This window comes from Xenia sp. Carnegie-2017, unplaced genomic scaffold (assembly GCF_021976095.1).
Source record: "Xenia sp. Carnegie-2017 unplaced genomic scaffold, XeniaSp_v1 HiC_scaffold_14, whole genome shotgun sequence".
Taxonomy (NCBI): domain Eukaryota; kingdom Metazoa; phylum Cnidaria; class Anthozoa; order Malacalcyonacea; family Xeniidae; genus Xenia; species Xenia sp. Carnegie-2017.
Genome location: NW_025813447.1, coordinates 9,796,884 through 9,820,826, shown reverse-complemented (window position 1 = coordinate 9,820,826; position 23,943 = coordinate 9,796,884). Strand labels below are relative to the sequence as shown.

At 35.3% G+C, this 23,943-nt stretch overlaps 5 protein-coding genes and 1 long non-coding RNA gene across 14 annotated transcripts; 2 read left to right on the top strand and 4 right to left on the bottom strand.

The window, feature by feature from the left end:
- Window positions 1-287: 287 nt before the first annotated feature.
- On the bottom strand, window positions 288-5,667 carry LOC124434084 (carbonic anhydrase 2-like). The gene is made up of 9 exons (XM_046983956.1): window positions 5,388-5,667; window positions 3,803-3,866; window positions 2,112-2,309; window positions 1,527-1,645; window positions 1,325-1,420; window positions 1,105-1,170; window positions 934-985; window positions 741-847; window positions 288-606 (listed from the first exon to the last, which is right to left on the bottom strand). The coding sequence occupies exons 1-9, from the start codon at window positions 5,445-5,447 to the stop codon at window positions 490-492; spliced, it is 879 nt and encodes a 292-aa protein (XP_046839912.1). The 5' UTR covers window positions 5,448-5,667; the 3' UTR covers window positions 288-489.
- On the top strand, window positions 3,864-5,612 carry LOC124434092. Its single transcript, XR_006944696.1, has 3 exons — window positions 3,864-3,992; window positions 4,303-4,515; window positions 4,611-5,612. It is a non-coding gene; the product is annotated as an uncharacterized LOC124434092 (long non-coding RNA).
- On the bottom strand, window positions 5,478-7,273 carry LOC124434088. 3 transcript variants are annotated; one of them, XM_046983961.1, is made up of 7 exons: window positions 7,144-7,273; window positions 6,768-6,816; window positions 6,619-6,702; window positions 6,501-6,538; window positions 6,389-6,433; window positions 6,156-6,261; window positions 5,478-5,832 (listed from the first exon to the last, which is right to left on the bottom strand). In XM_046983961.1, exons 1-7 carry the CDS (start codon window positions 7,256-7,258, stop codon window positions 5,742-5,744), a joined length of 528 nt encoding a protein of 175 aa, XP_046839917.1. In that variant the 5' UTR covers window positions 7,259-7,273; the 3' UTR covers window positions 5,478-5,741. The 3 variants fall into 3 exon arrangements, with proteins under 3 accessions (XP_046839917.1, XP_046839918.1, XP_046839919.1); XM_046983962.1 differs by having other exon boundaries at window positions 6,389-6,430; XM_046983963.1 differs by lacking the exon at window positions 6,389-6,433.
- Window positions 7,274-7,307: 34 nt separating this feature from the next.
- Window positions 7,308-8,768, top strand: LOC124434087 (transmembrane protein 134-like). Its single transcript, XM_046983960.1, has 7 exons — window positions 7,308-7,593; window positions 7,762-7,802; window positions 7,874-7,954; window positions 8,034-8,110; window positions 8,183-8,230; window positions 8,344-8,397; window positions 8,472-8,768. The coding sequence occupies exons 1-7, from the start codon at window positions 7,444-7,446 to the stop codon at window positions 8,549-8,551; spliced, it is 531 nt and encodes a 176-aa protein (XP_046839916.1). The 5' UTR covers window positions 7,308-7,443; the 3' UTR covers window positions 8,552-8,768.
- On the bottom strand, window positions 8,709-16,256 carry LOC124434073. Of its 7 annotated transcripts, none has more exons than XM_046983937.1 (12): window positions 15,897-16,062; window positions 15,260-15,328; window positions 14,999-15,017; window positions 14,677-14,909; window positions 14,495-14,587; window positions 14,369-14,425; window positions 13,348-13,541; window positions 12,966-13,140; window positions 9,494-12,572; window positions 9,215-9,335; window positions 9,070-9,129; window positions 8,709-8,958 (listed from the first exon to the last, which is right to left on the bottom strand). In XM_046983937.1, exons 1-10 carry the CDS (start codon window positions 15,933-15,935, stop codon window positions 9,310-9,312), a joined length of 3,984 nt encoding a protein of 1,327 aa, XP_046839893.1. In that variant the 5' UTR covers window positions 15,936-16,062; the 3' UTR covers window positions 8,709-8,958; window positions 9,070-9,129; window positions 9,215-9,309. The 7 variants fall into 7 exon arrangements, with proteins under 7 accessions (XP_046839893.1, XP_046839895.1, XP_046839898.1 ...); XM_046983939.1 differs by having other exon boundaries at window positions 8,709-9,129; window positions 9,494-12,100; window positions 12,221-12,572; XM_046983942.1 differs by having other exon boundaries at window positions 8,709-9,129; window positions 9,494-11,128; window positions 11,459-12,572; window positions 15,897-16,061.
- A 78-nt stretch (window positions 16,257-16,334) lies between these two features.
- LOC124434078 (cell division control protein 45 homolog) lies at window positions 16,335-22,117 on the bottom strand. Its single transcript, XM_046983948.1, has 23 exons — window positions 21,942-22,117; window positions 21,769-21,828; window positions 21,602-21,694; window positions 21,431-21,525; window positions 21,250-21,364; window positions 21,079-21,147; window positions 20,755-20,853; window positions 20,618-20,679; window positions 20,499-20,549; window positions 20,310-20,426; window positions 19,589-19,660; window positions 19,426-19,485; window positions 19,248-19,346; window positions 19,124-19,178; window positions 18,982-19,035; window positions 18,492-18,553; window positions 18,365-18,413; window positions 18,167-18,256; window positions 17,963-18,046; window positions 17,816-17,879; window positions 17,278-17,329; window positions 17,106-17,182; window positions 16,335-16,539 (listed from the first exon to the last, which is right to left on the bottom strand). Exons 1-23 carry the CDS (start codon window positions 21,990-21,992, stop codon window positions 16,475-16,477), a joined length of 1,695 nt encoding a protein of 564 aa, XP_046839904.1. The 5' UTR covers window positions 21,993-22,117; the 3' UTR covers window positions 16,335-16,474.
- Window positions 22,118-23,943: the final 1,826 nt, after the last annotated feature.

Below are 23,943 nucleotides of genomic sequence, written 5' to 3'. Positions count from 1 at the left end.
ATCAAACCAAGTTAACGCTCATGTCTTTTCATGTTTTTCATGCCTTCATTGATGAAGAATGATCCATCGTCACATGATGCGTATTTGTTTTAAGTTTCAGCTTTGTAGAAAGATCAAGCCCTTCCTGTGGCATATACATGAAAAATCTCCAGCATTTCCAGCTCAGTTCTCGAATGGCAGGACTAACTCTCCATGTAGGCCTCATGTAAGCAGGATAGAAGCAAGACACATATTGAGAGGGTTGTTTGAATATTGTACAAAGATTATACAAAACAGAGATATATTGCTTTCCATTGGCGACAATATATTCATTCAAATTCTAGTCATTTAGTTCAAAATCCATTAACAATTAAAATTTTACCGTATTTAGAATGTATTCTCATGTATAAGAAGTATTTTTGATCTTCCACAGCTAACACAAGATTTCTCGTCCAGTCCCAGAAGACATTGTGACATAGATATTACAATTTACAAATAGTTTAGCTAGCCTTATGCTTTATATTTAAAAGATGCCTTCACAACGCGACCGTTCAACTCACAAGTTGGACGAAAATTTTGACACAGACATTGGCCATCAGCTGATTCAATTTCACGAAATGCTGCGACCTAAAAGTACAACATTTCATAGACACAACGTTGCACAAAACACGATGAAAATATTTTGCTTTAAACGCCTTGTGAAATAACTTAATATGAAATGCATTCAATAGAAGGTTGTATGTTCAAACTCGATTCCTTACCTGTCCACTGGAAACTACGATGGGTTGTTTGAACACAACCCACGTGACGCTCTCTGAAAGTGGTGGTGTTGTCAAAGAGCCTGGGTACGACCAATAATCCAAGTTATCTGAAGGAAATATTCACAGCAGTTGAGCAATTTAGTGTCAAATAGATATAAACACACACACAAAAGAAACACAAAGAAATATTTACCAGGAAACAATACGATAGGATTGAAGGCGCTCTCTAATGTAATACTCGCTCCCTTCAAAAAAATACACTTTTATTAAAATGCTCGACAAATTATTTTCACTGACTTCAAGCACATCGCATCAAATTCAGGATGAATGACAGTTCCGTTCTCCGACATGAATACAAACTTACCGATGATTGAATTTGGGAAATTTTGTCAATGATCTTCTGCAAGCCAGCATGCTCTGTATCGCCAACCTAACATGAAAAATTCACTTATATCGATAGAAAACACATTTACGATAATCCTTCATGAATAAATGTTCAATAAAAACTGCCATTCTTTTTTATAAAAATGTAGTCTATTAAAGTATAGCAAAAGTTTCGAAAGCGATTTAAGACTATCCCGCACCGTTAAGAAAATACCAAAAACAATAAGACCATTTTCGGCAGTCAATGCATCGCCAGCTGAAGCATAGAGATCAGTGTTATAGTGGACAAGATGAAGCTAGAAATATATAAGAAAGAAAAAGATATAACATCAAGCATGAAAAAGAGGTTCTTTGGCAGTCGTGAAAATTTGCATGAACAGCGATAACAATAACGTCATTTACCTCGGCCGCGTAAGGTTTCCCGTCAACTGTATGTTCTGAACCAACGTCATCATGGACGCCCCAATGAAAATGAAACTGAGCCAATTTATACGTGTGAGTAACAGGACCACCACGTACGACTAAATTATTAAAACATACATATTATCATTCGTACAGAACTGTTTCAAAAGTCGCGAATACCATGGTGAATGGTTGAAAAAAGCTTTAAAATATGCAGTTCTTTCAGAACAATTTTTAAAACAATTTTTATATTTGTCACCACGGAAAGTCTCAATTCTGAAAGAGTGAAGTGTGCTAAAAGTGCTCGCCATCATATTCGATTTGACGCTTTTTTATTGACATTTGCAAACTGTTTCTACAATTTTTTTAATCGCATATGACCAATAACGAATGATTCACGAATGTAGGAAAATCACGTACCTACAACTTTTAACAATAAGGAAAGAAAGGATGAAGCATTGAAGCATTGTACGAAGATTTTTGAAACGCTAATGATTAACAATAGCGAGTGAAGAGAAAAAAAACAATGGGAGACGTAACAAACGTCATTTAAGTTCAAGATGACCAAAGTAAATTATTACCAACCAAAAGCGTTCTCGTCGTCACCGGGTGCAAACATAATTGTGTGACCATTATTGTTTAATGTCGCTTTCTCAAAGTTTGGATAGGAGAATTGAAGAGACTTGAGACTCTCGTCGAAAGAAGCCTTCGCTTGAATAATGTCAATTGGAGATTGACGGTTACCAATCTTTACGCCTGGAAGATTGCACCATGTAGACGGACCTAAAAATACGTGAATATACAGTATTTCTACGAACATACGATCAAAGGTCATCATTCACATCTGTCAGCTGACACTTCTCATAAACTGCATAACTGCAATTCAAGAAACGTCCGTTAATTTAGCGACCACGCTAAGGAGTAGGAGGGACGTAAAGCGCATAACATGCCAAAAATATCGTCAAAAAACTGGTATCCAGATCATGATGACGGTAATCTGTCAATCGTGACGTCTTTCACGCACATGTATACGTAATTGGGATCAGTAAAAACAGACCATGCAGTGAAATTATCATGAAAATATATCGAAAATATGTAAATATACCTAATCATCCCTATAGTATATACCTCGCATATAGCACCGACCCCCCACGCTCCAAGCGTATGCAATATACTTTACACTACATGTACCAATATGTGTGTGTGTCGCAAGGCAGCAGCACATTAGATATTTGAAACGATTCGCAGGAAAGCGTATACACAATATAATTATTCAAAGAAAACAGCATTTCACCAGAACAATTGCAATCGACAAATAAAAATGTGATGATCAGGTAGAACACAGTAGGAAACATGTCTAGCTCTCGAGCATTTCACACTCGACGAAGGCAAACAATTATTTCATAAAAAGCGTGAATATTCGACTTTTTCCACAGACTCTACTCCCATTTTCTTTTCAAATCAATTCAATTACAATATTTTAACCGTAATCATGGTTGAGTAAAAAGATTAGAGCATATACTTGATAAGACAGGAAAGGCGAACCAAACGCTGAATAGGTACAAGCGGACAAGTGGATAAACGGGTAGACAGTCAGATAGATGCCGGGAGACAGTGACGACCACGTAGACATTGAGAAATTCTATTAGCCTGGCACAAAAATGGTAAATAAATATCTTATTCTTCGCGTGCACACTTCTTGCAGAAAAGGAGCAAATATTTTAATGTTTTACAGACCCCCCCTCCCCAAGACAAGTGTTTGGCCATCTATTTATTCGTTAATACGTCGTATCCTTCACCCGCGAAACCGTCAGGCACTCTTTTTCCGTTCATGTTTTTTTCTGTCTATTCAGTATGTTTGCATTTGGTAATACGCCAGTGTTTTCATTATTTTCGATTGACTATACAGCAACCAAGTTGTTTTTTTCAAGGTATGAATAGTTAACTGTTCCAGTAATCAATAAGCTCGAGACACAAGACAAAAAGGCCGATCATGAGCGTGATCGTTAATATATACAATGCTGATATAACAACATTTCTGTTGTCATGTAGACATAGAATGAAGGCAAGGAGACAAAATTTATAAATAATGTAGGGCAGAATTGCTGTTTCATGAAACGCGAAACAGCATTCCTCAAAACGGGAAAATTAGGTTTCGTGCGTAATTTCGCAATTTGTTTATCAATTATAAAAAACAAACGGCGAGAAAGAGCTATAAAAAGAGCTAAAACTATTCTCCAACAGTATTGAATGAAAGAAATTAATATCAAGCTTACCATTTTCCTCGGTGTAACCCCATTCTGCTTTCAAGTGAGGCATTTGTGTGCTAAAGTGCGAAGTCTGAAGAAATACAAAGTTGATATTTATTAAACGTCAGTATAGACGCGAGCAAAACTGAGCTTGGTGCTTGTGGTCTGAAGGAAAAGAGCATCGGTCTTATATAAGTGGCCTTTACGTATTTGACCGGTAAGTTCAATTATCATGTTCTAAGTAGTATCTTTATATTACGACAGATGATGATGTGTGATCAGAGTTGTCACATAAAAACACAAATGGACACGAAGAATATAACAGACAGGAAGATGCTACGTGCTTCACTTCATACACTTGCAATAAACATTTACATAAGTAAACTAATACACAGAATAATTTATAAACAACATAAACTACATTACATATAGGAAGAAACTAAACCTGTCTGCCCTGTTTCCTGATACTATGCTCAGTGAATCTAAGCAAAGGAAAACAAATGTATAGAAATTATAACTCGTTTTAGTTCCAAAAACAAGAGCACAACGAGTGTTGAGCACATGATCATAATACAAAACAAGAAAGTCTAGATTCTCGGTTTTGAAAAAGATCTGTGTGCTTTCCACGAAACGTTTAGCCAACAAGTAGTACAAATGTTGTTCTATCAGAAATGAGAAGCTGCAACGTGTCGTTTAATAATGGCAAGTGTTTCGTCGTGCTATTTGAAAATCTTGTTCTGGTAAAGTGCTATGTAAATGTTTTAGGTCACACTTCATATTTCAATGTTCAAGAAGCTCAGCTTTGGTGAATTAAGTAAAAATTGTATGTTTACAGTGAATACGGAATGTCAATTTGCGTAAACTATATCCAAAGTTGTTGTTCTGAAACGGACGGATAAGGAAGTATCTTCAAGTACAATCAGACGACGATATCTCAAGCCAAGTTTGAAAGGTTGCGTCGCACAGGAGGTCGCAAAAAATGAGATTTGAATGGTCGTAATAAAAAGTGAATAGACTGGTCAGTGGTTTTGTACTGGAGCAAAGTGCCGTGCTGTAATCAGATGAAACAATTTTTGAACTTGTTTCTGAATGAAGATTTATGGTGAGAAGGACTGTAGAGGAGCGGTGGGGCGGTTCATGTATGGAATGTACTCATGGCTGCCAGGGAGGGGGTACCCTCAAAGTGCTTAAAAGTAGGTTGGAGTAACCAGCATACATTAGGATATTAAAAAGTCAGTCCGCCCCAAAATTTATCCCCACCCTGAGTATTTCAGGAGATATCCCCCCCTGATTTCAAAAAATATACAGTTGTTGAATGTTAAACATTAGAAATGCACACAAAAAATACAATTTTCTCTAGTTTTTACCAAACTGTGAACATTTAAATTTTCAAGGTAGTGATCTAAATCATTTGCACGGAACTGCACATTTATCTAAATGTTTATTTTTATAAAACCGATTAAACCCAAGCTTTACGAAAACGGTGTTGGGAGAGTCGAGGCTATTTTAATAAGACGGATACATTTATTATTTTAGCAGTTTTTGTATTTGCGGTGGGTTGTTCATCGTTATTCCAATACAACAAATGATTTCAACCAAGTTTTCTCATTACCTTGAAAACAGCGGGTACATTTCGAAGATGACGAACGGCAAAGTTCCATCGTTGGAGCATATTGAATCTATGGTGACTTTAACCACGTTGTAAATAACAATTGCAGTTTTTAATGTAGGTAATAAGTATTACTACGATATTATATCATCGATTTCTACAGAAAGAGAAGTCGCCCGTACAATAAAATAACGAAATATATTGGCACGACAAAAAGAAATCTCCAAATCTGTGTAAATTGTAGAATTCCTTCGCTTAAGAACGTGGATATCGATGTCTTTGAATTTGTAGAGTTCGTGTGATACGTCATGTAATTAAATTATTCAATCCAAGCACAACAAGTCAAATAGGTCAATTCTATTGTGTACTCGTTCTACTTCCAAATAAATCTGCAACTGAGACAGCAGACTCTTTTAATTTTCTTATCATTTCTTCGTCATCACTAGAGCTAAATGAAAAGTGAAAAATTCAAGGAATCTGAGCCCTATTCACATGACATAAACTAACCTGGGTTCAATCCAGTTTAAAATTAACACAGATTCAACCAAGGTTAAATTTTTTGCATGTAAACACTTCTAACCGAGGTTTAAACTAGATTAAACTCAACCAACCTTTTGAGATGGCCTGAGTTTACCCCCAGGTTAACCCTGGATTAGTAGAGCTTACATACAAAAACTAATCTGGGAGAACCCAGGTTTGTTTTTGTCATGTGAATAGGGCCCTGGAGATGAGTTTTACATTTGAAGCAGCCCATTTAATACACTCACAAACCTCAAATCATTATTTGTGTCGTTGACAATTAAATTTAGTTTTTCTTTGCTTTCTGCAGCAATAGAAATTTCTCCTTGATTGGAGCTTGAAGAAAACAGTTGAAAAGCTATAAAAGATATTGCAGACAAATAATTTACAAAATTTTAAAACCAAACACCACACTCCTCATCCCACCAAAACTCCATGGTTCCAAGCACTTGATGCATTAATTATCTGTCAGTGAAAAGGCTCACCACTCTCATTTCTTTCATTTTGCTCTTCACACAGTTGACTTTCTTCTAAGGTAGACCATCAAATGGTAGTAATCTCATTTTAAATACAATTGAAATTCTTTGTTCTACTTACCATTACAACAATTGTTGATTTCCACATGTATTATGTTTCTAAACATGCACAAGTAAAAATAAAGAGATTCACATTAGTGCTTGAAACAAAAATAATTTCTTTACATGAAATCACAGACCGATCCAAATAATTAGCAAGCTCTTTCGAAAGAAGTTGTCTTAAATCATCATCAGCATGCTTAATCTCATCATCATCCAGCAATCTATTTAAAAAACATGGACTGTTACCTATAAATATTGAATGTTATAATTTATTCTAAACACACACCTTTGCCTCTTGGTCCTCTTTCCATCTTTGTTCCCCAAACTTTGAGTCACTAAATTTTTTGACAGTGACAATGCAATTTAAAGCAAACCTATTTGAGCCATTCCCCCCACACCATTAGAATGTTTTACAAATGATTATCTATAGTAGATGTTACTTTAGACTGGAAAAAATACGAAGTAGGAAGTTTTATAATAGTTATCTTAAGTAAGTCGTTGATGTAACACAGTCTACAAATGGAATGATAAACTGGTATTACTAAGACAGGTAATGATAGTCAATGTTTAATGTATCAATTCAAAGGGATTCAAAAGGATAGTGGTGATGTCAGTTGTGTACACATCTACCCTTTCTTAACTAGTATTACACACATTACTACCTTCAGAATTTCTGAAGGAAGCCATTTGATAACAAACTTCCCATTCTGCAAAATATACAATATAATAACAAACAAATAAATAAAGCAATAATTCTAATTTCAATGACAAAACCATACGTCAAACGACGGATAATTTCCGAGAGTGACGTCACCGAAAACAATATTTTCACGGGAAAATTTTTTAAATTGTCACAAACTAATTTACAAACAAAACAAAGTCCTTTCAGTAAAATTTCTGAGTTTCAAAGTAATCAAAGTGAGTTTGGGAAATGTTGTTTTAGTAGCTTAAACTTCTAAGGAATGAGTTCAGTTCCTTATGCCGATTTGGGTGAAGCTAGCGAAAATAGATCTGGTTCGCCTACTCGTGATCACTCAGATGACGATGAAATAAATGAGAAGGGAGATATAGGTGTTACTCGTGTCAGTGACAATGTCTACGCTTCGTATCAGGTTTTTATCATATTTGATAATTTCACATCATCCTGTCTCTATAGTCGATAATCATGTTTTCATCTATCACAAGAAAACTTTACTTTGTACGATAGTGCATTTGTCATGATTGAGAAAGTTACCACAAGTATAAATCTGTATAAAACAACGATTATCTTTTGAATATAGAAGAGTGATTTCAAGTCGAATAAAGGACGAAATGAGTTAAAGTATAAATGTGTTTTTGTAATTGATAGATAAATGCCGATTATATTCTTAATAGACCATCATGTTCGTTTAGACGAAGCAAACAAAGTGAAAATGACGATACTCATGTAAATGTTAACACAACTCCTAGAAGGAGACATACACGCTCACAAAGGTGAAACTAAAATTGAATTATGCTCTAGTATTATTCCAATCAATATTTCAATTTTTCTTTAACTTTTTCTCTTCTTCAGGTGGTACCATCATCCAAAGGTACGTGAAAACTGGAAGACAGTGGCTGGGGCTTTGTTCTTACTGGTTATTGGGATGTGTAAGTATCATCAAAAGACACATATTGTTTGCTTGATGTATATAGACCAATTGTTTTTTCATTTGCCTTTAGCATTTCTCATTTGTGGTATTGTTTTGTCGGCAATTCCCAAACACGATGGTAAGTATCAATTAGAGTGACCAACAAAATTAATCATAACTTGTATATATACAATTTTAACACAATAACTTAAACCAAGGACATTTCGAAGTGAAAAATAATTTCTTTTCAAGGTCCGAAAGCAGTGATATTTTTTGTGTGTGCTGCAGTTTGCATTTTGCCAGGAGGTATGTTGCACTATCCACTCAAAGATTACACTCTTGTGAAGTAAATACATGAAAGTTACACTATTTCATAACAGGTTACCATACAGTATACATCTATCGTGCAACGAAAGGATGGAGAGGATATACTTTTGAAAGTTTACCAAGCTTCAGGTGATGGGACAATGCTTAGAAATGTACTTAAAATTTTTGTTGTATACTTTCCATTACAGAAGATATTTATTATACACAATGAACTCTTCATCCTCATATCATGTGTAGAAATTTTGCAATAGTTAAATATATGATAGTAAATAAATTGTATAAACATATCATTGACTGGCGTGTGTCTAATATATTAACAATTTTATGAAATATACAATATAAAAACTTTACAACAGCTGGTAATTTTGGGATTAAAATATTGAGTTTTTTTCAAGATTTGTTACTTGGACAAGTGCAAAACAGATAAAAGTACAAATCAACACGACAATTGTGTTCCAACATGGTACATATTGGTTGTAATATCCTTATTGCTCTTGCAATAATACTTTCAATGCTTCATTATTTTTTTTCTGTTGAAACCTATTAAGAAATTCTGGATTATTACCCTTTTCCTTTGGATGAGATCTACTCATTCAATGACAAGACATCATCCTTCTTTGATGCTCAGCAATTACCACTACCCCCCATTACCTTTTCTTCCCACTTGCTTCTGATTTCCTTCAATCTTTTTTGCCATTCAGCAACATCATTCTGAACAATGAAATGCTGATCATTACAATAAATAATAAACATACAAAAGAAGCAACACAGTTGTCAAAATGAAACATAACTTTACCTGGGGTGCTGGAGTGGGATCTTTCGGAGCAACTATTTTTCCTTGGGCCATTTGTAAACGCCTCCTTTCCTGCAATTCTTGTTTCCATTTGGGAATTACATTTTGTTCGAGGATTGGACATCTTCAAAACGAAAAAAAGTTATAAGAAAAACCAACTTTGATACACTTGCACTCAATCCTTTGTTCAAAATTGAAACTAACACAAACACTAGTGCTTTTTAACAATTACTGATCATAAATTATTACAAAATATTACAATACATAGTTTGTCACACTCACCAGGTGAGGAATGACGCCCCTCACCACCACCAAGCAACTCTCTATTACCCTCTTTTTCATTCACTATACACTCACTATCATTCGTGACATATTTTCCACCAATCAAAGGAGAAAAGTAGGCGCCAGTCCATGCTGTAACCGTAGAAGAAGCATGGGCAAAAAGATTAGAAGTTTCTTGAGCCCTGCTCGATAAAGCGTTCATTCCTAATGCTCTATTTTCATAATTCTTATCGTTTTGTAAACCGTTTGGAATTGCTTTCGAGGTTTTTTGTTCATTCTTATAAATTATTTTTTGGTCTTTATAATGCCAACGTTGATTGTGAATATCGTTCATGTCAGGGGAGATCAAACACACATCTCGCGACATTTCTCTCAATACACCATCCCTGCGACATGTACGATAGTCAGATAACTCCACCATTTCTTCGTTAGCTTCGTTCCAATCATAACGACTCCTTGATTCGGTAACATCGAGAACTTTATCAACTTTCTTTCTTTCTAATCTTTCGGAGGAATGCTGGCCATTGATGTCTGACGTAATGTTAGAGTTGTGTTTTTCACGATAATCACGACTTTCCCCAACATCTCCACCATCATTCTGACGTACAATTCTGTCATCACTACTCGTCATAAAACCCTCGCTCCTTCTATTCCTTAAACTTTCAGACCTTTGAAACTTCATCATTCCTTCTTCATTATAGCTGGATTGAAAACGTACATCGGTATAGTTTTCAGAAAATGGCCGCCTAGATACCACTCTTCCAGACTTGGTCTTTCTTCTTAGCGTTACAAGATCATCACTACTAACGATAGATTTGGAATTGTAATGAACATTGGTGGCATCGCCATTGCTACGTGATTTTACATAACTCTCAGGTTCCACAACTCGAACTCTTTCCCTGACATCATTATCGCGATCTCCTAAATCATTCGAAGATCCATCGACATACGTTTGAACAAATTCTTTCATTGAAGGGTTGTTTGCGTTTCTCTTCACATTCTTCCACTCAAACTCAACCTCCCGTACTGGACTCATCACTTCTCTCACTGTCACTGCTTGCGGAAGGGTACCTTTAGCTTCTTGCATGTTAACTTGTTGTAGGGGATCAGAAATCGCAACCGAAAGGAGAGTGGCTTTTTCATATTGAGAGGAGGAATCAACATTATGTAGTTGTTCTAAAGTAATCCTTTTATCTGACTCAAATTTATTGGAATTTGCCTTCAACAACGGATCAACATCTTGAGATGGATGGATCAAAGGTGGAAGGGTATTGACGCTAGTCATGTGGCTTGAATGGGATACAGTGCGTGTGTCCCTCGTTTTATGATAATCACGGGTTTTCCCATCGGGTATAATAGCATGAGGAACGACTTCAATCCCATGTTTTGCAATCGTTTCTTCCACATCACTACCTTGTTTTATTTCATGAGAACGATGGTCGATAAAATTCGTTGTGTCGGATTTTAAAGATTTAGAAGATTGTGAAGAAAGCTTCATAGCGTCAACCACTTCAATAGAAGAAGCTACGAAATTACCTGTTCGGTGGTAAGTGCCACTTTCCTTCGTATGGTCGTGAAGTTGACGATGTAAACGCGATTGTCGACCAGATTCATGATTCTCCACATATTGCGACTCTGCAAAACGAGAAGAAGTACAGGAGGAAGAATCAGATTTATTTGAATAGGGAGTAGACTGAGCACTGGGTATGCGACCAACACGTGTATAATACACTTGACTACCAATAACAATTGGAGCAACAGAAGTAATAGATCCATCAAGGACGGAGGAATTTTCGGTATCGTTTAAATGATCAACTTCTTCGTTGTTATAACTCTCAGGTCCTCCTTGTTCGTTTACGGACATCACATCACTTTCAGATAAAGTTGCCTTCATTTCTTCAATCCCGTTATTACCAATAGTAAATCTATCACAAGCAATGTAAGATGTCTCATTTATATCATTACCAGCAACAGACGACTGTGGTTCTTTGCCTTTGTCTTCCTGAAGTCGTTGAAATGAAGGTAGCGGAGACTCTACATTGTGAACACCATCCAACGGCTTCAAAATTCTTCGTTTTTCAAATGCTTTACAAAGTTCTGGATCAATATGACTGGGTACGACAGGGCTTGCGGTAGATTTTACAACGTCGCCATGAGTTGCCACAATTTCACCAGGTAAAGAAGCTAAATTCCTTCTTTTTTCAAAAATCTTACTAAGTTCTGAGTCCATCTCATCACCATGGAGGCTCTTGGGCCTCGAGCCGTCATTGACGTCAATATGACGAGTTTTAATAGGCGTTAATTTCTTTCGTATAAGAAAGTTGCTATTTAGTCCAGAATCGATATTCCCATCATGGAAACTGCGGGGTCTCTCGCTGTCGTGTATACCAGCATCAACGCTAGATTCTAACGCGTTCGTTTTGCGTTTTTCAAATATTTTACTCAATTCCGTGTTAGCATTGCCTCCGTGGTAACTTAACGGTCTCTGATATTCTTTAAAGCCTTCTTTACCACCTGCATCCAACTGTTTAGTTGTTTTCCGTTTTTCAAATTTCTGATTTAGTTCCGAATTCATACCATCTCCGTGAAAGTTTCTAGGTTGATCGTCCTCTCCGTGGAAGTTTCTAGGTTGATCGTGCTCTCCGTGAAAGTTTCTAGGTTGATCGTGCTCTCCGTGAAAGTTTCTAGGTTGATCGTGCTCTCCGTGAAAGTTTCTAGGTTGATCGTGCTCTGGTGGGCGATACAAACAATCTGCATTTTTTCTTTTTTCAGACATCTCTAGCAGCTCTGGATCAATAGTCTGGTCTTCTGTCCTATCATCTTTACCAAAGTCTTCACTGTATGTACTTTCACCGAGTGTGACTTGCTTCTTTTGTTGAAACAGTGCCTGAAGCTCCGAATTCGGTTCGGGTAACATCTCCAGTTGTTTCGGTGTAGATATCTTTCCTTTTTTCTTCATCTCTTCCAATTCTTTCATCCATTCCGGCTTGCTGTTTGGTGTTTCTACACGATCTTCCTTTATAACTTCGTTTTCTTTTACGTCACGAGCGTTCTGTGCTAAACGCAACGCGGTTGGACGCTAAAGGTTCAATGAATAAACACGTCTTTAATCGTACTTTAATCAAAGGTCCATATGATTCAATATTGAAATTTAAACATAAAAGTAACATCGGATCCAATAAATTTTTCACGGATTTTTGTAGAACAGTTCTTGTCAAAAAATGCATTTTTACTCGTCACACGAAACCTAACATGTTAGGTTTTGAAAATTTTTTGTAATAAAACTATCAGAAAATAGCTTTGGTAGCTGAGTTAGGAAGTTCGCAGCTGCTGTAAAAACTGGTGAGATTAGACTTATGAGATGAAAATTCAGAAAGAAACATTTCATAAAACTAGTTAAACTACTGAAATATTTCATTCGTTCCTCTATTCAAGTAAATGCCATTTCAGACAGAACTTCATCATAATTTACCTTGAGTTCTGATCGAGTCATCTGTATCTTTAGAGCATCACCAAGACCAGGCAAAGCCACACCGGAACTTAAGCATTGTTTACACGTTTCTTTTTCATCTTCTGAACTGGAACTTGATGATATTTTGAGATCATTATCCTCATTCCCTTCTGTTCTTGAAGCAGAGCTGGTTTCTCTGGAAAGTAAAATAAGAGAGCCTCTTTTACATATAGACAGTGAAGAACAGTTAATGAAAAGACGAGGAAAGGCAAGTATATCTATCTTTATTACGAAATGAGAAATCTAAGCTTTCAAAATATCATGAATGAGAGAGTTTATAACATCAATACTTTTAGGCCTTGATTTTTTATTGACTTTATCATGAAAAACTAAAATAGATTACCCATCAATATTGTTCTTCTCATTATCAACGCAATCATCATTTGGTTCATCCATTGTAAAAATTGACGCATCATCCATCGAAGTGTTCCAGCTTCTTCTCTTTGCCACAGTGGGTTTGCGCCTTCCTTTCATCAAACCTTGACGAGCCATGCTTGCTTTACTTTTCATAACAACCAAGTTGAGCGGTGGAGAGATCTTCGAACAAATAAGTCAGAGAATTTAGAAATTCAATAGCAAGTTTTGGAAAGTTGTGGTTAGGATTTCATAACAACCAATTTGAGCGGCGGAGAGATTTTTGAGCAAATAAGAAGTTAGAGAATTTAGAAATTATATAGCAAGTTTTGGAAAGTTGTGGTTAGGATTTCATAACAACCAAGTTGAGCGGTGGAGAGATCTTTGAGCAAATAAGAAGTCAGAGAATTTAGAAATTCAATAGCAAGTTTTGGAAAGTTGTGGTACGTCAAACTGGAGAAATATTGAGTTGATGGGTATCCTCAGATTTTACGGCTGCTTTGATGGCCAGCTGGTCACGTGTTGTGCTGAAGTAACTGTATCTATATTTCTTCTAATTAATAAACTATAAAACGTTACTTAAGTGTGCATCGCCATCGTTACTTTTCCGCAAAGTTTCTGATTACTCAAACGTGGTTTTGGGGAACGAAGATCGCTAGTTATGGCCTCAGATGTCTTTCTTAATGAACGAGACATCTTATTTCCTGCATTGCTGGTGCAGCACGCGAGAGACTTTGTTTTTAAAGGTACCTGCTTGTTAAGCTGATCAAGGCACTCGTGCAACTTTATTTGTAATGTTAAAATTTTTTTTCAAAACTCCTTAATTAATGGTTCACAAATAAAATAAAGTTACACCAACGGGGGAGTAAGCAAACTAAACTTTTGAAACTCTGACATCGGTTCAATTCTAGAAATTGATTGTGTGGATACTGATACTGCACCATTGAAACTGTGTACATTAGGGTACTAACATGCTCTTTGTGAACCATACATAACATTATGTTACATACCTGTTCCAAAAAATCGTCATCAGTATTTGTTGACCGTATTTTACTGAAATATTCATCCTAAACAAAAATGGATTGTCAGAAAACTTTATAAAAAGTTTCATAATTTACACTAGGTCAAATAATCACCATTTCACCATTCTCTTCGTTGTCAATTGTTTCACTGTTTGTTATATGAAGTAATACATCTCCAGCAGACAATCTAGCCCCTTTGCTTAATGCCTACATTGAAGTGCAAGAGAGCAAGATTTTCATTCAACAGCATGGATGACAATAGATACATAGTATGTAATTTGAATTGACTGCAATACTTGTGCTGTTATTTTCATTTCACTTGATTCAAGGTTTCCTTGATTTCTTTCATTCAACATTGTGTCAATTTTTTCTTGAACATTCCGGTCATCTTTGTCAACAAGCAGTTTACTTTTCTCCATTTCATTCATCAGACAATCAAAAATATCTGCAGTGCTTTCATGATTTTTATCTCCTTCATTCAATGCTAAGGTTTCCTTAATTACATTATTCACATCTTCATCTTCAACTCCTTAAAAATGAAAAAAGACAACTCAAACAAATGAAAAATTTTGCTCCTAAATATGAGAACAAAACACAAGAACATATAGCATACAATACCATTATTACAATCAAATTCCTGTAGAGAAAAGAAAAAAGAAACAGTTCAAATTTGTGTTGAAATATTATCAGTGGAGAAGAAAGCCCTCTTATTCAGTCCTGCTATGCAAATTCCTGTGCTCAGTCACTGTAAAATGCATTTCGAAATAAATGAATAATGATGTCCCAAACCAAAAATAGCAGGAATAATGTTGCAAGTTGACTAGATCATTTTTATTGTTTTAATGGTGATATGCAACATAAGAGAGCATAATATACTACCTCTTGCTTTAATATGTAATTATTTTCATTGATTTGCGTTTCTTCATCGCTGCTTTCCAAATAATCACTCTATAATGAAGAGAATGTAAAAGTTATAGCAGTCTGCAGGAGCTCCTGCCCACGTTTTGCTATCCAATTAAATAGCCCGTCCATTTAAATCAAAAATAAACAAAAATAAGTTTTTATGCAAATATCTGATAAAAATGCGGCATCAACCGCAACAAAGTATGCAAATAAAATATCATTGATATTTATTTTCAAATGAGAAAAAACCACAAACCTGCACAAAAACCTTTTCTGTCAATCTTCTACAATGTTTACATATTACCGGTACAACATTATTATCGGTAGTTACACAATGTTTATAACGGTACGTATTATTATAGTAGCACGATATTTCTTATCCAATGTATTTAAAAGTCTAATCGCGTTAAAGTACAAATGGTGTGACTGATATTATGCTGGTATGTTTAAGAGCTTTTTAACATTGCTTATCGTAGTTTTTTGATACTATAAATATTTTTACGCCAGCAACCTTTTCAATAACTAAGTAACGACAGTACGCACGATTAAAAAGCATTCATACATAATATTTTCACTACTTAGTCTATCTGATACATTCATGATCATTTCATACCTTTGTATAACTATCAACTTTGTCCAAAACAGTATCCATGTTTTGAGATTTTAATTGTCATGTAAGCATGCAAAACGTGAGACACTTAAGACATAAAGACGACCAATTTGATTAAAAGACTCTTAACTGATATCCCTGCTGAGAAATTATCATAACTAAAACAATAGAAGCGATACCTCAACTTGGTTCCCTTGTAAGGATTTTTATGAAACACGACACTTCCTTCCTCTTTCCCGTTGTAAAAAGTAAAAATCATTCATATTTTTTACTTAACACTAATGAAGGTTTGTTGACGAAACTAAATGAATTTATTGAATTATATATAACGCGCGAGTAAACAAACTTTAAGAAGTCTGAAAACGAGAAAAAGGAAAACGTGGACATGCGTGGGAACCGCGCGTGTAGATAAAATCGATAAGATAAAGTAGACAAATCATATCGGATCGAAAATGTGTATATTTTACATGATAAATGTTGAAATCGTTGTTGAGTAAAGCACATGATAATAATTTAACTATTAAAATATTTGAAATAAGAAATACATACAATCAAACAGTCCTAAATTCGAAGAAATAACTTTATGCCAGAAGAGATGAAAGAGCGTCAAAGAATTTACCTCGATCCTTGGATTTTATTTCGACCACTACAAAGAAAAATTATTATAATAAACAATCATCGTGCATTTTTTATGGATCAGCGTAGATCATCTGTTTTGAAAAAGCTCGCATTGAATTCGTATTTAAAAGGAATATGAACAGTTATGTACATTTCAGACTTAATGAAAGATTAAATAAAACATAATTTCTTCTACATATATTTGAGGCTGTTCAGAACAAAAACTTTGACTGACAGTCCCATTTCTAAGCATCCTCGATATGCAACTAGTCTTTTAAGTCTTACTGAAGTTCATTCGTGTGTACCATGGGATCCAATGGGATTTACTATCCCGAGTGGGTTTCACTCTTTCAAAGTAAACGAACACAATAACGGCGGGGTCGTTTATATCCCGTTTCGCTATGTTTTTTCGTACATCAACTATTTACTTGAATGTTTAAAAGCTATAAATAAACGACTCACACAGCACGACTAAAATCGCAAAGATAAACGAACACTGAAAGCGTTCCCCAACAACACCTTCCCCAATGAGACTTACGAGAGAACACTTCTACAAATTTCTTTTTAAAAATTTTACAACGCTTTGAAGGGTACCTGCAGGTTCACAATTATCGTGGAAAGATCTACATTTCGTCTTTTCAGCAGCTAGTTCAAATGCACGTCCTAGGAAACTGAAGAAATCAATAAGATTTTATAGTGCGTACCATTGGAACATAATATTTTAATTGCAACGGTGCCAAGCGAAAATAAAAACGTGATGACCTACTTTTTTCTTGTATCATCTGCTACAGGGGGGATTCCAACTACCAAACATGTTCCTAGAGAATACAAGAAAATAAAATTTATAGAACTCTTCCCAAAGAGGCTTTTCAGAGCCAATAAAAAAGGCAAAATTACTTTATTAGGTAATATACTTATAAGTACTGTCGTACTTTGTTTTTGTCACATTCTGCATGTTCATTTTCTTATAACTGTTGGAAATATATTTCATTAGCTATACATTTATAGAATTATCAATATTTGATGTCTTCAGATACTTCTTTTTTCTGCAGAGTGACTGTGCGTCAGTGAAAAGTGGGTTGAAACAAAACATATGAACATTCTCGTGTTTTCCCCAATGTATAATGAGATGTTTCCTTTTAGAGTCAAGACTAAGCTTAGACTAGTTTATAAACAAACCTCAAGATTTAAATGCTTTTGTTTTTTGTCATTGTCACAAAATGACACAATTGTCCATTAGCAGTAACAAAGTAAAGATAACAAAGACGATATCTTCGGACCACGAATAATACACAATACGATACCTGTGTCCAAATTCAATGGTGCTGTAAGAATAAGTGGCAGCATTGCAGCTCGCTTGTTTTTCGACTAAAAAATCAATTGATTTAACGCATCTTGCGCTCTGTTACAAATAAGACAGACACGAACTAAAAGTAATGACGTAATTTTACCATAATGACGTAACAGTTTTGAACAAACTTTGCCAGTCTTGTAGCGTTCATTGGCGTCGAAAATACTTGAAAATCGGGTGCTCCCTATTGATGGAAACATCATGATGAAAAAATGTTCGAACGAACAAAATGGCAGCCTGCTTTCTTTCTGACGTCAATAAGTTATGGTATCTGCATGGAAATTGAAATTTTTCTTCCATTTACCTCTCTAACATGGGCATACAAAAAGGGACCAGCGCAGACAATTTGATGTGTGCTCAAAAAGGAATGAACCTGATTCCAGATGGCAACAAGCTAAATAGATCAGTGAGTCCAATGGTGTATTGACGAAAGTAGATTGATAATTTTCGAGTTGAAAATTCTTTTCTAGAAATGCCTTATCATAAATTCTTAGTTACTTACATGTTTCTTAGAAAGATCTAACCCTTTCTCCAATGATTCGCCACCCAAGCTCAAAAAAGAAAAAACGTTTCGTATAGCATAAAAGGTTTTACGACTGACTAACTTCTAAAAATTCTATTTTTCTTACTTGCACCGAGAAAGAGCATCAAGACCTTCAAAAAAGTTTTCGGAATATGCTTTTCCTTCTTCCTATGAAGTGAAGAAAAAGATGACTTTGATTGTATATTTTCCTCACCGACGCGAAACTGATCTAAAACACAGTTGATTTCCAGGTGCTTGAAGTATGCCAAAATTTGCTTTAGCTGATAAAACTTAGGAATATTGTCTATGCTTGATTACAGGGAAGATACTCTTCTTTACAGCTGATTACAAAATAGCCTACGTAAACTAGATTCTGATTAAATGCAGAATAGCAAGCAATTCTCTATGGTTGATAACAGCATAGAATACACTTGTGTCTAACTACAGGCTAAGTACATCTAAGCACATGCTCTATAGCTAAGTACAAAACACTTTTCTATGGGCAAGTACAGTATAGCATACATTCACTCTATCGCCTATCGTAAGATAGACAACGAATTTTCTGTAGACCACTTCAAGAGGAAATAGTGCCTTACTGTGGAATTTTCAATCAAAGCAGCCACAGCAAACACAACATCACTGGCAGTAAGCTAGAATGAAGGCAACAACATCTCAAGTTAAAAACACGACTCTCTACTACGCCAAAGATATTATAAATAGTTGCAATTATCTCCATACCTTGATTTTAAAACCAAGTTGAACGTTGAAAGACCCAAACAAAATCTCATCCAACCTTACAATTGAACAATGTTCATCAGCAGAAAGTTTCCTTGGAAACAAAAGGAATAAATTACACCCATACCCGTATTTTTCAGCAACTTCTAAAACGGAGTCCTTTAGCGTGTTTTTGAGAGTAACATCCATCGCAGAAAACTTCTGTTGGCATTGATGAAGTGGTAAACTGTCAACGATATCGATAAAACACCATTCTAAACTCATTTCACTTCATCATCGACCAAAAATAATGCATTTCGTTGTACCCAATCTCCGCTAAGAACTCACGCAGCCTTCGCTTTCCTTTCAAAGTCCAAATTCGGAACCTGATTATGTATAGATGTGAAAAGAATGTATGTATGAAAGGCTATTTTGACTTTAAAACATTTCGACATGTTGAAATGCCAACAAATCTGGCAGCTTACCAACCTACAAGCTGTGTACATTGAATGGGAGAAACTTTGAAATAAAGACCAATGTCGATACAAAGTGAGGCGAAGACTGATAAATCAACGTCAAAGAAAAAACTCAGCGGAGAGATTGTATCATAGATGAGACTGACTTATGATATAGAACCTCGTCAATTATTTCATTCTCCACCAGATGTCAAGGACAAGTTTAAACATATGGCACGATGTAAAGTTGATGTGTAACGATCGCACGATGTAAAGATGAAGTGTGACGACCGCATGATGTAAAGTTGATGAGTGACAATGGCAAGAAGCAAAGTTGACGTGTGATGATCTCATGATGTAAAGTTGATGTGTGACGATGGCATGATGTAAAGTTGATGTGTGATGATGTCATGATACAAAGTTGATGTGTGTGATGATGTCATGATGTAAAGTTGATGTCTGACGATGGCATGATGTAAAGTTGATGTCTGACGATGGCATGATGTAAAGTTGATGTGTGATGATGTCATGATACAAAGTTGATGTGTGTGATGATGTCATGATGTAAAGTTGATGTGTGATGATGGCATGATGCAAAGTTGATGTGTGATGATGTCATGATACAAAGTTGATGTGTGTGACGATGTCATGATGTAAAGTTGATGTGTGACGATGGCATGATGTAAAGTTGATGTGTGTGATGATGTCATGATGTAAAGTATAAAAATACATCTAACACAAATGGAGAAGGATACTCATGTTCAAATGTTAGTTTCATTAAGTTTGATGACACGCCATTTTCTTCAATATTATCTTGGTTAAGTCTCAATACATGCTGATGAAGTGACCTGGAGTCTGCGTTGTACTTCTCACTAAACGGATCAACATTAATCCTAATCACTATATAAATCACTCGAATTACTAATGTGAAGTCCTGTCTTTACTCTGATACTCTTTCATTGATTAATTGATCCGTCAAACCAACGGAAGCCCACCTAAATGAGAAAAATTAAATTTATTCATTGGAAACATAAATTAGAGTAACAATTTTTCCTTCGCTTACCAAAGAGCCAAATTTGAATCTTTATTCAATTTCCAGCAGAGCTCATATAAAACGATGGCTGACTACAAAAAGAGTTATGATATCATGATTAAAATGCTGAATCACACCAAAATTAGCATTACAAGAATATGACCAACCGATGTTCCATGAAATGCATTCTCATAATACTGATACAGAATGGTTTGTCTCTTCTTATGCCAAAGGCGTTTCTCCTTTGAAGATTTATGTGGTGATTCCTAGAAAAAATGAAACAACCAAACAGTGACAGTTTTTTCACAATATCTACTTATAAGAATAAAGATATGACAATTTGGAATCAAATGTGGGAAAGACCATCCAAAAACAAGCTCAACAGAAGACTACAATGGGACAGTTTGATGTGTATGGAAAATGTACAAAATGTGGAGGGGAACATTCTCCAAAAGATACCAATGAACCAAAAATTTTGTCCAAAGATATACCGAATCATCTGTTCGCCTGCGCTTTAATGGTGTGCCATTGTCTTCATCAGAGTCTTCATCTTCTTCATCCTTGATTAAATACATATTGATCATTATTTCAACATGTCATCTATGATGCATCATCTATGCAATTTGGCAATAATGTATGCATGTTACTATTTGGAAACTTACATCTGATGCTGCATATATGTCATCAAATTCTGGTACTTCTAAAATCTCTCCTTCTTTCATCAGAATTTTGATCTGATCTTGATTGTAAATGTTATCAAGATCCAAGGGTCTATGACTACGGTAAATACAAAATCATCAAAATGATTGTTGGCAGGACAAGGTTGTGGTGACCATTGACTACCTATCTGCAATGTAAAACATGACATCATCCAGAGGTTGTAACAGTTCTATAATGTTCAGGCTTCCACCACAGTTGATAAGAACTACATGCTTCACCTATGTGAAATTGAATTAATCATCATAAAGATTTGTTTAAGCTAAATGAATGCCTTTCTTTGCATATACCATGTACCTGTTCTGAATGATGTTGGTACGCTTTTACAAGGTCATCTTTTCCTCTTATAGATAGTAAAGTATATTCCACGTTGTCGCATTTCAACAGCCACTAAAATACCACGAAAATAATATCACGAAACCAAGTTGCAACCATTTATTTTATTTCATCTTTTTAATGCAAACCTGTAGTATTTTACATGCACACAAAGCGTCAACGTTCATTGAAACCAGCACAAGCAATCTCTACACAATAATCCAAACACATACAACAGTTCACTTCATTATGTTATTTTCGATGAAAATTATTATTTGAGCAAAAGCTTGTTTATAATACAAGCGAGCCCTTCTTTGATTACCTCTTTACTAATGACATCGTACATTTCTTCCTTAAGGTTTTCTATGAACATATTGGAGTAAAGCTTATAAATTCAGGTAACTCTATAACACATTCGTTGAAAACCTCTAACAATCAAACACTGCATTTTTCATCCTCCATGTTTCTTGTTTTTAAATTATTTGGCGGGAAGGTTCGAAGATAAAAACAAGGCAGATTCGATGTGGTAATCTTTATTTGTATTACGTGAAGTCTTTCAAAAAAAGGTGTACAGAATAAACGATGGCTTTTGAGAGGTAAGAAAAGAAGTGGGAGGTAGAAAAGACGGGGGTGGGATTAGGGTAGATGTGCACCCTTCCTACACTTGGTTAGATAGTGTACAGGAGTGGCACCAATTTTCCTAAAAATAAAGTAAAAGTAAACAAAGCAAGAGTTCTCATGAAATAAACTATTATATCCAAAGATACTTCAAATAACGTTGTTATCTAAATGCGTTTTACAATGTACTTTATTACTGCTTTTCGATTATACGAATTCAGCTCAGATTGGACAGTCATCTCCATCCATCACCGTTATTTATTAATAAATTTCTTCTGCAGAGAGTTTGTTTTGCTGATTTGGTTACACAGTGCAAGCATTTTTATTGAACTCTAATGCTCTTATGCATTGACATTGTGCTCTGGGACTTTAACCCAGAGGTCAAATATGATGTTGACTATGAAATTTTCTTTCAAAATAAATTACAAACCGTTTTTTACAAGCAGCAAAAATTAAACAATCCTCACGTCATTTTTGACCCCAACACGTGGACACAGTTTTTTAACCGCAAAACGAAATGGAAGGAAAACCAGAGAACCTGGGAAAAACCTTCCGGCAAAACAGAATTTCAAATTAGAGATTTTGTTGTTTTTAAATTTCTGGTAATTTTTAGTTCCAATGGTCTTGAACATGCAACAGCACAAGCAGTCAAATTTTCTTTTTCATTTTTTTCAAATATCGAAATTTACAGTTGCTCGGTTTACTCTTTTGGTCTTAATTAAATTGATTAATCATTTTTTTCAAATGTCGAAATTAAAAGTTGCTCAGTTTATTATTTTAGTCCTTATTAAAATTTCAAGCCATTTCAATCAATCCAAAGACATTCTGTGCCCAATTAATATTGGAGAAATAAAACCTACAAATGTCTGCCCTTGTTTGGAAGGTAAATGAACACTAAAGGTGCTGCTTGCTCCATATGGATTTTCGCAATGTTCAAAGTACGACGTGTTCGAACCATTTTGAGACTGTTCTCTTGCCATTCCAACACTGTTGCAGCATCAAGAAGCTGATTCAAAGTAAAGCCGTGTGAAAGTACTTTAGTTCATAATCAAGAATCCAGAATAAAAAAGGAAAGGTTAGCTTTTTCTTGTCGTTCTTTTATTTCATTGTCGTTATCATAAAGCTCGGTACTTTTTCTTTAATCTTTGTCACTCTTATCACTCTCGTAGATAGTTCCAAAATAATGATTCGTACTGTTCCATATTGTGCACCATAAAATTCAGTCCTGTCGGGCTGCAGTCATTGTATTAGATCAAGCGATGTAATGTCATGTTAGCTTAGTTATTCTAGTTGTCTTACTTTCTCGACCATTAATTCTAATAATATGCTGTGAACGTTATCTAGAACGTTCCCCTAAGAAAGATACTCATCCAATACAATTGTATTTTCTAACTGATTTAGATAATTGGAAAATATGGAGTGACCCTAGACCTCAGATGAAAAGATAGCATGCACCCCTTATATCAGCAAACTTTTTTTGTTTTCAGAACTTTGGATTGATCAGAATAGCTTGAATGACGACAAACGAATAACGTTAGAAAAACAAGTCAATCTGAAATTCGCTGTCGAAACTTCCTTTAAAAACTTAAAACACAAACACACCCCCACGACCTGATTAGCTAATAGGAAAAACAAGCACAGCAGACTCAAAATAAATAAAACACTAAAGACCATCGGAACAGTCGCATGATGTCTGCTGTGCATGA

Coding starts and splice junctions, on each gene's coding strand:
- LOC124434084 (XM_046983956.1), bottom strand. CDS start 5,447: ATGCTCCAACGATGGAACTTTGCCGTTCGTCATCTTCGAAATGTACCC. Junction 986..1,104: donor TTTCCCAAATTCAATCATCG/GTAAGTTTGTAT, acceptor ATTTTTTTGAAG/GGAGCGAGTATTACATTAGA. Junction 848..933: donor TCCTATCGTATTGTTTCCTG/GTAAATATTTCT, acceptor TATTTCCTTCAG/ATAACTTGGATTATTGGTCG.
- LOC124434088 (XM_046983961.1), bottom strand. CDS start 7,258: ATGGTTTTGTCATTGAAATTAGAATTATTGCTTTATTTATTTGTTTGT. Junction 6,703..6,767: donor AAGAGGACCAAGAGGCAAAG/GTGTGTGTTTAG, acceptor TTTTTTAAATAG/ATTGCTGGATGATGATGAGA. Junction 6,262..6,388: donor AAATGAAAGAAATGAGAGTG/GTGAGCCTTTTC, acceptor TATCTTTTATAG/CTTTTCAACTGTTTTCTTCA.
- LOC124434087 (XM_046983960.1), top strand. CDS start 7,444: ATGAGTTCAGTTCCTTATGCCGATTTGGGTGAAGCTAGCGAAAATAGA. Junction 7,594..7,761: donor ATGTCTACGCTTCGTATCAG/GTTTTTATCATA, acceptor TTTTGAATATAG/AAGAGTGATTTCAAGTCGAA. Junction 8,111..8,182: donor CTTACTGGTTATTGGGATGT/GTAAGTATCATC, acceptor ATTTGCCTTTAG/CATTTCTCATTTGTGGTATT.
- LOC124434073 (XM_046983936.1), bottom strand. CDS start 15,935: ATGGATACTGTTTTGGACAAAGTTGATAGTTATACAAAG. Junction 13,542..14,368: donor ATGACGATTTTTTGGAACAG/GTATGTAACATA, acceptor ATTTGTTCGAAG/ATCTCTCCACCGCTCAACTT. Junction 12,573..12,965: donor TGACTCGATCAGAACTCAAG/GTAAATTATGAT, acceptor TTGAACCTTTAG/CGTCCAACCGCGTTGCGTTT.
- LOC124434078 (XM_046983948.1), bottom strand. CDS start 21,992: ATGTTCATAGAAAACCTTAAGGAAGAAATGTACGATGTCATTAGTAAA. Junction 20,854..21,078: donor GCAGGCGAACAGATGATTCG/GTATATCTTTGG, acceptor CATTTTTTCTAG/GAATCACCACATAAATCTTC. Junction 17,880..17,962: donor AAAACTGTTACGTCATTATG/GTAAAATTACGT, acceptor TTGATTTTTTAG/TCGAAAAACAAGCGAGCTGC.